Consider the following 13,622-nt stretch of genomic DNA (forward strand, 5'->3'; position numbering starts at 1 on the left):
GTATTATAGTTATGAAGACAACGCACTGTTATAGCTCTACAATTCTGACAAGACATCAAACATCTGCCTTCATTTTCAGAATCGCCATTCAGGAGTGAAGGTCGTACCACGGGGTTAGGTAGAGCCAGTGGTATCACCATGTATGCTGCCTCTATCCTTCAGCAGGGTCCACAGGAACAGCTCCTCCTTGCTAGAGAGATCCTGGAGAGGGCCTTACAGGGTGTGTCCTTTGCCAGGTCAGCTGTGGCTCTGACCGATGGAAAGTCCATTGCTGATGTAACCTGGGTCAAGGTAGGTCAACAAAACGTTCAAGAAGTTTGGAGGGAGGATCAGAATTATTGGAATAAAGGACTCAAAGGTTATATATGTTATTTTCTTGTAGATGTGAACAAAATCTAGCAAGGTATAATTAATAATAATAATAATAGTGGGTTCTTGTATAGCGCTCATGTCTGTCAAATTTGACACTCCTGGTTTGAATGTAGTTTTCATTTAGTGGCCCTTCTATTATATTGATAAAGATAATTTGTACCTGAAGATAATATATCAACACTAAGCATTAGTATTACCAAATTACATTCTGTATTTATGTTCTTGAATACAATTTCTTTTGCACATAGTACATAATTTGTTACCATATTATTTGGAGGTATTACTTGCAGAACTTTTGCAGGAGGTTCCCCACTTTAAAGTAAAGAGCACTATAAAGACATTCAGTTTTTGTTGTAATCTTACTTTTAACTTGCCTGGTATTGATTTTAAAAGCTCTATATTATTTGAAATGTAAAGTGCTTTGTAAGAAATCCAATATTTCATTTCTTTACTTGACAATAAAACAGGACTTGAACACGACTGCTCCACCCCCTGATGACCAACCAGCTTCTCACACTGATGAGACCCGGCCACCTCCGACCACTCCAGCTCCAGCTCCACCTCCAGCTCCAGAAGACGAGGAGGGCGCTGATGGAGTCTTCAACACCATCATGGATCTCCACCTTGAGCTGCTCTACATGTACCACAGAGTCTGTCTGAAGCTGGCCCAGATCCAGGGGTCATGGAAGAAAGCCTCTAAGGGGTCGGCCAAAGCATCGGTCAAAGGTTCAACCAAAGGCTCGGCCAAGAGTACTGCAGTGCCCAGCAGGATTGGTAGCACCAGAATTACCAGAGGGGTAAGATATAGGGGAATTTTTTTGGCTTTGTTGATATATACAGTCAAACCTGCTGTAGTGATCACCTGTATAGAAAGAACATCTGTCTATAATGACCACATTTTTCATTTCTCTTGATTAATTGTTTCTCATTGAAACCTGTACTAAAAGAACCTGTCCTTAAAGCACTCCTGCCTTTGAAGACCACTTGTCTCCGTTGAGTGGTCTTTATATGCAGGTTTCACTGTATTGATTACTGCATTCTCTGATTCCCCTTGGCTTAATGGGTTAATGCATGTTAACTTGCCGATTTTCATTCTAGGCACAACATACTGGTTTACCCAATGTCAGGGAAAAATAATGAATAAAAAATTAGCATTTGTTACGTACAATCTACTTTGATATATTAGATGTGATATGCTTTAATGAAACATGTAGCTGTTTCACATTTGTCACAATGATTGAGTAATGAGGTAAATTTATTTAAAAGGCATCATGCATTATGAAACGTATGCTGTGAGAATGCTTATTTACAGCAATAGTACAATTAAAAGATGAATACCAGCTAATACAGTTGAAGAATGTATGAAAGTGATAAATAAATATATGTTCCCTTCACTGATACTATAGTCATAATGGATTTATGCTTTATTTACATCTACAGAATGAACTGGACAGCATGGCTATAGATACCGTAGAGGAGCTGCTGGATTTCTGTGATAAGAACCTCATTTCTAAGGCACTCTTTGCAATGCAGCAGGCATTACAAGCTGATAAGGGTGCTGGACCAAGTCAACAGCAGAAACAGCTTCTACAGGTTAGAACTTAAGCAAGAGTTGAACATTTTAAAGTCTTGTAAGGTCTATAACACAATTTTAGCTGTTAGCCTTGTTATTCTAGTTTATGGGTGTGAGGATCATGATGCAAACATCCCCTTAGAAAAAAGGGACATCACACTTACAGGATTGTCCTTAAGTGATTACCTGCTAATCCCCTTAATCCTATTATAGCCCCTATTTAGGATCTGACAGTTATATTCATGAGCCACAGTGTAGTGCACGTGTATAGTTATGTGGTAGTACACCATACATGGTAATCCCCTGACACGGCATTCATGTAGACCAGTTGATAAATATATTTTATCATGAGTTATTTCTTTAGATGATATTAGAAGTAAACACAGCATATAAGAATCATTGCTTCTCACCACTAGCAGTCCCCATTTTTAATGTCTATGACAGCACTACTACCAAGATTAATGAAGTCTGCAATATTAGTTTGAATTCTAAACCCCAAAGGGAAATGTTATAGTGTATTGTGATAAAATCTGCAGTAAAAACATGAATGTAGCAAATTTATGTGAAAATCAGATCACAGCAGATGTACCCGCTGATTCTGCTAAATTCTAAATCTTGTATATTTTGATTGAATAACATTTTTATAAAGATACCTACTACACAAATTTTTTTATGCCTCCGTTACAAAGTAGCCGGAGGCATTATGTTTTCGGGTTGTCCGTCCGTCCGTCCGTCCGTACGTCCGTACGTACGTCCCGTTCTCGTGATCGCGTTATCTGAAGAACCGATTGATGGATTCCTGCCAAACTTTGGTCATGTATGTATCTTGCAGAGCCGATGAACTGAGTAGATTTTGGGGTCACGAGGTCAAAGGTCAAAGGTCACAGGGCTCATTATGTATGCAAAAACAGCTCGTGATCGCGTTATCTGAAGAACCGATTGATGGATTCCTGCCAAACTTAGGTCATGTATGTATCTTGCAGAGACGATGAACTGATTAGATTTTGGGGTCACGAGGTCAAAGGTCAAAGGTCACAGGGCTCATTATGTATGCAAAAATAGCTTGTGAACGCTTTCTCATTAGAACTGACAGATGGATTACTATTTAACTCGGGACATCTTGCAGAGCCAATGAACTGAGTAGATGTTAGGGTCATGTGGTCAAAGATCAAAGGGTCATATATGTATATGAGAAATTGCTTGTAATCACGATATTCTGAGAACCTGTTAATGGATTACAATTGAACTTGAATTTGAACAATTTCTTCTGTTTTGGTTTGTAAAATTGCTCTATGACGGAGGCATCATTTCGACTGCGCGCAGTCGAAGTTCCATCTAGTTTAAATATAACTGGTGAGACCATCGCCAAACAGCTCTTTAATACCTGGAAGTAATCATCACAATGAACAATAAATTAACAACCAGGCAGATTATTTAGAATGTATTACAAAGAAGTTGATAATAAAAGATTTATGAAATATTTCTCAGGATACCATGAACTACATCACCAAAGCCCAAGACCAGGAGCTGAAACTCTTCAACAACAATGCGAAGGAGAAAGAAGAAGGTAGTGTACGGGATTGTGGCGTTCCACCAGCACCATTGCTCGTATGTCGGACTGATAACAGCATGGTGTTTAAACCTGCTCCATTCAACCCCCCTCAGAAGGTGAGTTTTTAAGGATTTTCAAGACATTGCCAAAACAAAAATGACAGCCATTTTTGTGGTAGGAAACATTTACGAATAGCAAAGTTATTAGTATTAGTTATTAGTCGTTATTATGTATTCCTGTTATTCTCAAAAATATAGATTATTATCTTACATGATTATTCTAGTGTTGTACAGCAAATTTTCTTGAACATTTAATTGAATTTAGCTCACTGGTATATTTAACTAACATTCAATATATATTTCTTGCTCAAAATTCAATTTGTTTTTGTTCCCTTCCAGGTTGCATGGTATCGTCTATTTGCCCGCAAGTCAAGTGGTAGCAATGTTAAAGTCAGATTGAATGACTACATTCTTCCTGGTACTGGTGAAGAGGTAAGCCATACTGCATTTATTATAGATCCCTAATTCCTGTCTCTCATCTTATCATCAATTTCTAATTTGCAATTTTTTCTATGTCTCATCTTGTCTATCTATAACACTCCCTTTTGCCCTTTTTTGTATTAATTAATTTTCTCTAAATGATCCCCATCACCATCACCATCGTCTTCTTCTTCCTACAACTATACTTTCATCTTCCCTCTTTTATCTCTTCCCCTCACTCCCTCTCCTTGCTTTCCCCTGTCTTTCTCTATCTCTTTTTACCCATTGTTTGCTATATTTCACATTCTACTGTAGGTATTAAATATGAAAACATATTTCATCTTAAATTTTGGTTACCTTTTTCCTAAAAATATATATGTAACTGAATGTCATCTGTAAAAAAAGAAGAAGTTGCACTGTCAATTTGCTTTATCATTTTATACATTGTCATCTCCTTCTTTAATGGAGATAATTAGCATTTTTTAATTATCACCCTCTTTTGACAGGTTCCTGCCTATGACTGTGAGCTGCGTGTGACAGGGTTAAAGGTCAATGAGCGTTATGTGTTTGCTGTGGCGGCATACACCGATGATGGTCAGCTGATAGGGAATGCTATAGGAGATACCAGTAGGCCTATCCTAGCATCGCATCCTCTCCCTGTACTCATGACATGGGCATTCCTAGGACAGGTCAGAATGCTGCTCTGATATTCTTATTTTGTTATTGTTCTATGTTTGTTTCTTCTATCAGGGAGAAAGAACTCGACTTTGCTACTTCAAGATTGTGATGTTAGGACTTTCCAACCATTAGTTTGTTGAAGTTTTCCTAAGGGATAATTATATCATTTCATTATAAAAGAATTTTTGGTGATAGTACCCAATGCTTCAGTTACAGAAAATTGTATATTGTTTAAGTCATTCTAAAAGGATTGAAATTATGAAAACATGCTGCAAAATAATTGTTCAAAGCTGAAGCTGTCTGATCACCAGACTTGTCATATATAAAACTTCAGTTATTGCATGAGTCAGACATACATATACGTTGCTGTTGTTCTAGCTTTTTTTCAATTTCGTTTCTCATTTCCATAAGGCCCGGTCACACAGAGGGGACGCATGGGGAACCCACGGCCAGCGCATTGGAAAATTCCTATTTTGGCCAGTGCGTTGTCGTGCGCCCAACTTTTGTCGAAGCTACAGCTAGCTGACACCAAATGCATAGCGTGTTGCTAGCGCGCTGGACGCATACAGGGCGCACACAGGGCGCACACAGAGCGCACATGATAACAACTTCCACGAATGCACAGCGTGTTGCTAGCGCGCTGGACGAATGGTCCACGCATGCACCCCGTTCTACGACGCACGGCCAGCGCATTGGAAATAGGAAAAGGCCGTGTGCCTAACTTTTGTCATAATTTTGGAAAAGCTACCGAGCTGACACAAAATGCACAGCGTCTAGCTAGCGCGCTGTGCGTATACAGGGCGTGTGCTCCGCGCATGTCTGGCGCTGGTCTAGCTCGGCGCACGTTTTTGAGCATGCTCAAAAAATCCTGACGCACACAGCGTATGACGACGAATGCATAGCGTGGGTCCAGCGCGCTCGACGAACGAGTAACGAGTGATGACGCACGCCTAGCGAACGACAACGCACTGGCCAAAATTGCAAATTTTCCATGCGCTGGCCGTGCGTTCCCCATGCGTCCTGCCTGTGTGACCGGGCCTATAGGTCCTTTTTAGTTATGAACAGATCCATATTGATCATGAGTTGTAACGGTGTGTATATTTACCTTTATCATACCAATACCAGATGTAGATTTGTTTACTCTTTACAATGAATATTTGGTTTTCTTAATCCATTTGACATTAATCAGGCTGCATACCAGGTTGGATGTTATGAGATTGGACTGAGAGCCAGTAGAGTTCTGTGGGATCACTTTGTGGCTCCAATCCCTCCACCGTCTGCAGAGATTCAAACTGAGACAGCAAGAGAAGACTACAAGCTTACACTCAGAAAGTAAGTCACATAAAATATTCTGTTCAGTACAACAGTAGAATTGCCCCCTCCCCCCCCCCAAAAAAAAGAGGATATGATTCATGAGATTGGTTTGAAGCCTGGTATTTATTTTGACCCCCCCCCCCCCCCTAAAAAAAAGAAAAAAAATATTCAGATGTCACAAGTCTGAAAAAATGAGCTTCTTAAATAAATATGGTGATATCGGTTTTGTCCACTGGCAATTTATTCAATGAACAGTTCAAAATACAGAGTTGATATTGTGGGATCTGTATGTCACATGGGTATACCTCTTTATTTCCTTGATGCTTATTGGGCAAATTGGAATTGATTTATACCCCTGTGTATAGGTTGAATCCAGAGATAGCAAGTGTGGCCTCTCCCCTTCTGCTGAGGATGTTTCTGAGTAGCATCTTCATCAACGTGGACATCTCTATGAGGGATGGAAACATCTACTGTAACAAGCTCTGCGACACCGGACCCTACTATAAAGGACAGGTAAGACGATACCATAAGTATCTTTCCTAATCTCTCACAAGCATCTCTATAAATGGCAGGAAAAACATTGTTATATCACTTTTCCCATAAATTTGAAAAGGACATAGGTTTTTAGAAAGAACAGTGTCTTCACGCATACATAATGTAGATGGGCAGTTGCCTCAATCCAGGTTTTGTTACTCTATGTAAAAGATATATTGATGTAGATGAATGTGTGTGGGCAAGCACTGAATCCAATGACCGGGGTAATAGTATATCTGTAAAGCCCTGAGAGACGTCTTAGAGATGTATTAAGTGTTATATAGAAATTGAATATTATTATTATTATTTTGAACATAGTATTACAGTGATTTGTTTATTGAATTGTTTCAGACCCAGAGACTTGAGAACTGTGAGCGGATGCTTGTAGCCATTGAGTTAGCTGGCTGGTTGAACGAGACTAACATGGCTCTCCAAGCTGTTGTACAGTGCTATGGGCTACTAGCCCCTGTCATTCACTACAAGATTCCATCTATCCCTGTGGTACAGGTGAGTGACTTGGCCAGATTTTGCAGTGATTGCTTCTCCAACTTTTGCTTTATATACCATTTTAAAGCATAATTTATTTAATGTTAGTTAATCTTTTAAAGATATACACTATCTGATGATGTCTTTATTACCCTAGTTAGATTCTGTGAAATAAATGGAGAGACTTCAATACCAATGCTAGATGCTGCTTGTAAGTGTCAGCTTGCATGGTGATGTAGATATACAGTAGGCTTGCAGGTGCACCATGTGAGAGAGAGGGAGGATTGAGGAGTCCTGAAAAGGACTCTTGGTAACTGTATAATACCAATGCTGTGCCTTACTAGTTAATTCCTCAACATTGTATACTCAACATCGCATACGTAAACTATACTTTATGTATAAAGTGCCTTATATTGGATTTATAAACTTAATGAATTAGAACTTGCAATAGGCTTCCTTGACAACAGTAAAAAGCAGCTCTTGTAGACTGATTTATTCCATGCCCATGCTCCTTGTAGGTTATATATGAGCACATCAGTAATGACTTATATGCCCATAGTTTTTATGAAGTGCATACTGCTGTTTGTGTGCCCTGAAAGTTACAAATCATGTTTTTCCTATGAATGGTGACCATATTTCTAGGTGTTGACTCAGTGCTGTGCGGTGCTGCAGGATATCCCCAACAGCATGAGACAGCGTCGGCAGCAGTCTGTTTCAGACAGCCTGCATCACATGGTTGCTACAATCACTTTCTACATGGCCAAGGTGCTGAGGACATGGAAGCAGAGATCTCTAGCCAATCATATCATTGAGAGCGGCAAGAAGATGCTTGTTGTGGAGAAGGTAAGGTCAAACAAAAGATGGTACAATATCATCATTGCTCTCACAATATTGTGTGGTGAGAGCATACACCAGGGCCCTGTTTCATAAAACATGTCATCAATAGCAAATGGTAAAATTCCTTGACAAATTGCTCTCAGCCAATCAAATGCCATGATTTCAGTAGCTTATAACAGTGATTGTAACTTGTTATTGAAAACAAGTTTTGTGAAAACAGGGCCTATATAGAACTGTGTTCACTCCATGTTACAGTTAGAGTTACTGCCTTTCTAGTTCTCAGCAGAAGATCTATAAGATTGTCATTTGTTGCATATTGATTTTATGAGTTCATTATAGCATTGTATAATTTTGTAAAGGTTGATGTGATTAAGTTACATCTAATCCTTTGAATTGGTTTTACCTTTTTTTTTTTTCTCAAGTTGATTTAATAAAACTGAAAGATATTTATTCTTGAAAATCTATAATCATCATTGTTCAGAACAAATGCTTGATATTCATGTGGTGCAAATCTTCAGCAAGATCATTGTATGAAATATTTTCTTCATATTGATGTTGAAGAAACTTAATCAGAGGGGACAAAATAAGTATTAATGGAAGTAAACTGAATATCAGTGTGCAGGAATTGTTAATGCTTTCCTTGAATTACTCTAGCTTGAAAAAAGACAATTGCCTTTGTGAGATAACCATAGATTCAAGCTTTCATACTATTGATATTGAACAATGTCTACTCATTTACTTGCCTTCTACACAGGATGAGGGTAAGGGTGGCAAGTCTGAAGGAGGTGCCATGGACTTTATAGAGGATGGTGAGGGTGGAGGAGTAGCCAATGTGACCCAGAAGAAACGTAGGGCTAAACGGTCAGGACAGCCAGCAGTAGCTCTGGAGGGTGTACAGAATGATGAGCTGAGAGCCCTGGAAGCTCACATGCTAAGACTCTCACGCATAGGTGAGACAAAACTACATCCGAATGCATGTATTCAATAGCATTTATGTGATGCATACACCTAATATCCTTAAACAATGCCACATTTCATGCATGTTTTCAGGCTGTGATAATCAAACTCTGTATCCACCTTAACTGACGAATAAAACCCATCATTCTCTAAAGCATTTATATCACAACTGTGTGATTTATGAGTAGCTACCTTTTTTTTTCCAATCTCATTTTATGTTGAACATGGACTGTTTTTAGTATTTGTATAACAAATGAATAGATGGAACATGAGGTAGATTATTAATGTCTTCTCTTTGAAACTTATTTGTTGTTTCATGATTGTATCAAATATCACTCTTTATTTACCCCCTCCCCCTCTCTCGTTCTTATTCATTAGCTCACAATGCTGATGAGTTGACAGGTTCTGAAGATCCAAACATCCTTCATGCCTTCATAGCCATACTACCAAGTAGACTTGCATACAGAGAAGGTAAGAATTGTTTGTTAGGATTAAACTTTATGATAACCACAAACTGAATATCACCTGTACAGACCTCTATTCTTTTGACTATATATTTTTTGTTGCATATCCTTAATTGCTAATTTGTTTTGATGGACTTTAAATGCTTGGGAAGATGGGGTAAATCGTGTGCATTTCGAATTAACTTGAGTATTTCAGAAACATGTGAAACTCACAGTTACTAATGATATTATGTTGTTAAATTATGAAGAGAGATTTGTGTATTTTGTTTTATATAGCGCCTTGAGTAATTTAAGTATTTATTATTATTATTATCGCATTGGATTTTTTCAATGTAATATAATGCAATGTTCTCTGTCCTAGACCTTTGAAACATTGTATATTTGACTATGTTTTCTCTTACCAGTGGTTAAGTTCCGTCGTCGGGCTCGTTACCTGGAGTTCTTTGTTCAGGTTGTACAGAAGGCACTGAGTGAAGGATTGGTGGATATGGCCATTGAATGGTGTGAAGAGACCATCACATGGCTTGTTAGGTAAGTCTAGTCTACTGTCTCATTTTCATTAACAGGCCAATAACTAAGTGGGGTGCGGGGGCAGCGACAAGAGGTCACTTAAAAAAAAAAACCAAAACAATGCAACAATGCAAACAACATAGATAGGACACAGTTATTAGTAAAACTGTTTTGGTGTTCAAAATTGTACCTAAAACGTGATTTTCAGATAGAAAAATGCAAAAATTATAACTTTCCAGGCCCTCCCCCGCTTGGCCGCCCTCAAAAGGATCCACCTCATATAATGTCTGCACCCCCCCCCCCCACTACAATCCTATTTACGGGCCTGTTTAATATATAGTCAATAGTAAAAGCAAATTCTATCTGAGTGATAAACCAATTATTAGTAGATTGGTTGCTTCTGCATTAAGTTATGGTATACTGGTTTAGTCTGACCTTACCAGAATATTAGCAAGTGAGCATACACCATTGTTAATTCTGTTAGAAGTCTGTAAGACACTGTACTTTCCTTGTTAATAATAATTCTGAAAAGCTTTTTCAAAGTTTCATAGGTCAAATGTCACCTTCAACTGATAGTTAATATGTAAATTATCAAGGGAGACATGTTTAGCAAGCAGGAGCTACATGTACCAAAGTTTTTGATACAGATACAAAATGAGATGGGGAAAATTGTCATTGTTTTAAAGTGACAGTGGCGAGTAGAAATTGTTTCACCCGTCCAGCATACAGACAATATTTTCTGTAAAACTCGACCCATTTTATATGAATATTTCAGACGAAATGACCAGCTATCAGCAGTGAAGGCTACCCTCAACAAGGGACCAGGTGGAGCTATCGTATCAGGAGATGATCCTAAGAAGTATGCTGCTGCTGTCCTGGAATACTCCAAGGTACTTCCTGTCTGACTTACCCTTGTTTTATGTTCTACCCATCAAATAATGAGTTCTGAGATAATCTTGGCTGGGGTGTATGTGAGATGTCTGTGATACTGAAATCAAACCCTTTTCAACAGCTTAAGAGAATGATATATTTTGATACGTTCTGTAGCATTAACTAGTTCCTGGCTTCAAGTGAAGGTTCAAATCAAACAGAGAGTTATTTTTTGCCTCATTATATTACTAATGTACATCCATATTCATCAAACAACTGATCATTTGCACCATAACACCATCTTTTCAGAATTATATATTTACAGATATATTTTCAGTTTCAATTTATTCATTTATTATTTCAAAGTTTCTTCACACAAACACTGGCTCCCACAAAAAAGAGAAACAAACAAACAAGGATTAAGAGTTGAAGACGGTACAACATATCGTCTTCTTTCTCTAATGAAATGTCAAAAGAAACTGAATTTAGATAAGGATTAAGAGTCAAGGACGGTCCATCAAATCTTCTTCTTTCTTTAATAATTCAATGAAACGTCAAATTAAGCTTCGCGTGGGAGGGGGGAAACTCCCCCCTCCCTGCACCCACCCCCCTAGGGAGCGCGCTACGTGCATTCTGTAAGTGATTTGCACGCATTGCGCGCTCACTACCGCCCCCCTAAAATGAAATCCTGGCTACGAGCTTGTCTTCAAACATAACATTTGTGCAAATATATGTAAGATGATGGAACAAGCGGGCACATCCTGCATAACACGTGGTTAAAGTAGTCTCACACTTAAGATTACGCATTTTAATCAGTGAAAAAAAAAATTGAATTAAGTCACACAAATAATTGTATTATTTAGCCTTCTGCAATACAACTACATTATAATGTTGGCTTGTGTTAAGTAGGCTGATATTAGTAGCTGCATCCTCAGAAGACATGCTAACCGTGAAACAAAATATTTCATTTATAATAATGTATATGGTACTCAAACGTAGATATACTTGTATTACAATTTCAGACTGCCAGTACGAAGCAAGCTCAAGCCAAACAGCCTGATACCAAGCCAGCCCGAAGACGAAGGAAGAAAGGTTTCCAGCTCTTGGTTCACATGAGATCCAACATTCGTATGTCTGACTCTGCCAAGCAGCAGCAAGAGGATAAAGAACTCATGGTATTGTGGATTCATGTATACACATCTGTCCGTCATAGTCTATCTCTCATGTTATTGATGTTCCTTCCCTCCTTCCATTTTTTTGCCCATCTGTCTGTCTGTCTCTGTCTGCCTGACTCTCTCTCTCTCTCTCTCTCTTTCTCTCTCTCTCTTTTTCTCTTGTTCTAATAAATGTTTTTGTTAGAAGATTTGTATGTATTGTAAGTTCCAATCACTAATAAAACTCATCATTTAAAGTGTATTCATTAAAAGCAAAATTCCAGTGGTATTAAAGTTTTCAAGATAAGTCAGTATTATGTGATTTGAGCAGTCACAAGGAAATGAATGGATTTAGTGAATTCTGGTTTTCATATCCTATCACACAGTGCAATGCATTTTTATAGTTATATCTACTTAATGTTTATCTATTCATGTTTGTATTTATTTCATGTCATTCAAAAGGCATTTGACACACTGGAAAGCACCTACCCAGAGTTCTACCGCACTGCTCGTAAGAAGATGAGACTGAGGCGCATCTCTAATGATGAAATGCCTTGGAGATCACAGGTATGATTTCGATTAAATTTGGTTGATTGGAAGTATTCTTTTGATATACTTTTTCGAATAACTCACATCGAACAAGATAGCTGCGTTAAATCTATTCTGTCTCGTATTTAGTATGCTGTGACCATAATTGATAGGACGGTGTCAGATTACGTAGGCATCTCATATGTAGTGACATACCATGATGTTGTAAGCACTTACATTTGTAAATATATTAATAAACAATGACTGAGGTTCGATTAACATCCATCAAAAGGTGTAAAAAAAATTACTGTTGTCACCATGACTATTGTTTTGTTAATGGTTGATGTAATTTCCATTATATTCTATCTTTCCATAGATGAATATCCTGCAAGGTTTGTGTCATTTTGGTCAGTTTCTGGGCAAGGTTGAGAAGAGAAACAAACTTCTTGGGCCGACAGCTGGAGATATCTACAGGTTTGTTTTCATATCCTTCGCTCTATTAATCAACAGTCGTAAGGCAAAGAATTCATTTGAAATTAGGATATGATTTTTTGTTTGGGGGACAAGCCAATATGTTTTGAATTCTCAAACTACCTGTTATGATGTAATAAATATTGACCTCTGAGACTGCCAGCACCCTTGTAGGAACCTGTATGCAAAGACCACCTGCCTATAAAGACCCCTCTTCTTGTCTCCCTTAAGGGCTCTCTGTATACAGGTTTCACAGTATATTCATACATTAACAAATACCACTTTCCCCATAGATCCTCCCACCTGGACAACGAGTGGTTTACTTTTGAGACTGCCAGCACTCTTATGGTAGGAACTTGTATACAATGACCACCTGCCTATAGAGACCACCTGCCTATAGAGACCACTCTACTTGTCTCCCTTTAGGGCTCTCTGAATACAGGTTTCACAGTATTTACATACAATAATAAATACCACTTTCCCTGTAGATCCTCCTACCTGGACAATGAGTGGTTCACCTTTGAGACTGCCAGCACTCTTGTGGTAGGCTGGGAAGGGGGTGCCTCAAGGACGGCGACCCGGGAGGGGGATGCAGTCTCTCAGAGTGACCCCATCGTTCAACAGCTACGTCAGATAGACGCGTACGACATGAATCCATACCTCACCAACCAACCGTCGGGTATTGAGGCTGCTGCTCTTGCTTCAGTTGGTAAGAACATGTTTCTTCTTCATAATCTTATTTATTATTATCATATCTAGACCTAGTACAAAATTTGTGAGTTATTGCTGGTATAAGCGACTGCAATCTTCACAGAATTATCTTTACATACATCTAGGCCTTCT

The 13,622-nt window shown here is 38.5% G+C and overlaps 1 protein-coding gene across 1 annotated transcript in view; it reads left to right on the forward strand.

Annotated features, from left to right (window-relative positions):
- The window catches only part of LOC575277 (cilia- and flagella-associated protein 54), a 46,868-nt gene that overhangs the window by 12,701 nt on the left and 20,545 nt on the right, over positions 1–13,622 (forward strand). Inside the window, exons 17-34 of the mRNA XM_030973078.1 lie at positions 80–291; positions 840–1,169; positions 1,813–1,965; positions 3,434–3,613; positions 3,896–3,988; positions 4,483–4,665; positions 5,844–5,986; positions 6,334–6,481; positions 6,854–7,009; positions 7,631–7,831; positions 8,580–8,802; positions 9,161–9,253; positions 9,651–9,777; positions 10,532–10,646; positions 11,649–11,801; positions 12,243–12,347; positions 12,685–12,782; positions 13,268–13,488. Of these exons, the coding sequence (XP_030828938.1) occupies positions 80–291; positions 840–1,169; positions 1,813–1,965; positions 3,434–3,613; positions 3,896–3,988; positions 4,483–4,665; positions 5,844–5,986; positions 6,334–6,481; positions 6,854–7,009; positions 7,631–7,831; positions 8,580–8,802; positions 9,161–9,253; positions 9,651–9,777; positions 10,532–10,646; positions 11,649–11,801; positions 12,243–12,347; positions 12,685–12,782; positions 13,268–13,488 (2,934 nt within the window). The remainder of the gene's footprint in view (positions 1–79; positions 292–839; positions 1,170–1,812; positions 1,966–3,433; positions 3,614–3,895; positions 3,989–4,482; positions 4,666–5,843; positions 5,987–6,333; positions 6,482–6,853; positions 7,010–7,630; positions 7,832–8,579; positions 8,803–9,160; positions 9,254–9,650; positions 9,778–10,531; positions 10,647–11,648; positions 11,802–12,242; positions 12,348–12,684; positions 12,783–13,267; positions 13,489–13,622) is intronic.

The sequence above is a fragment of the Strongylocentrotus purpuratus genome, unplaced genomic scaffold, assembly GCF_000002235.5.
Source record: "Strongylocentrotus purpuratus isolate Spur 01 unplaced genomic scaffold, Spur_5.0 spur5_scaffold_6, whole genome shotgun sequence".
Classification (NCBI taxonomy): Eukaryota; Metazoa; Echinodermata; class Echinoidea; order Camarodonta; family Strongylocentrotidae; genus Strongylocentrotus; species Strongylocentrotus purpuratus.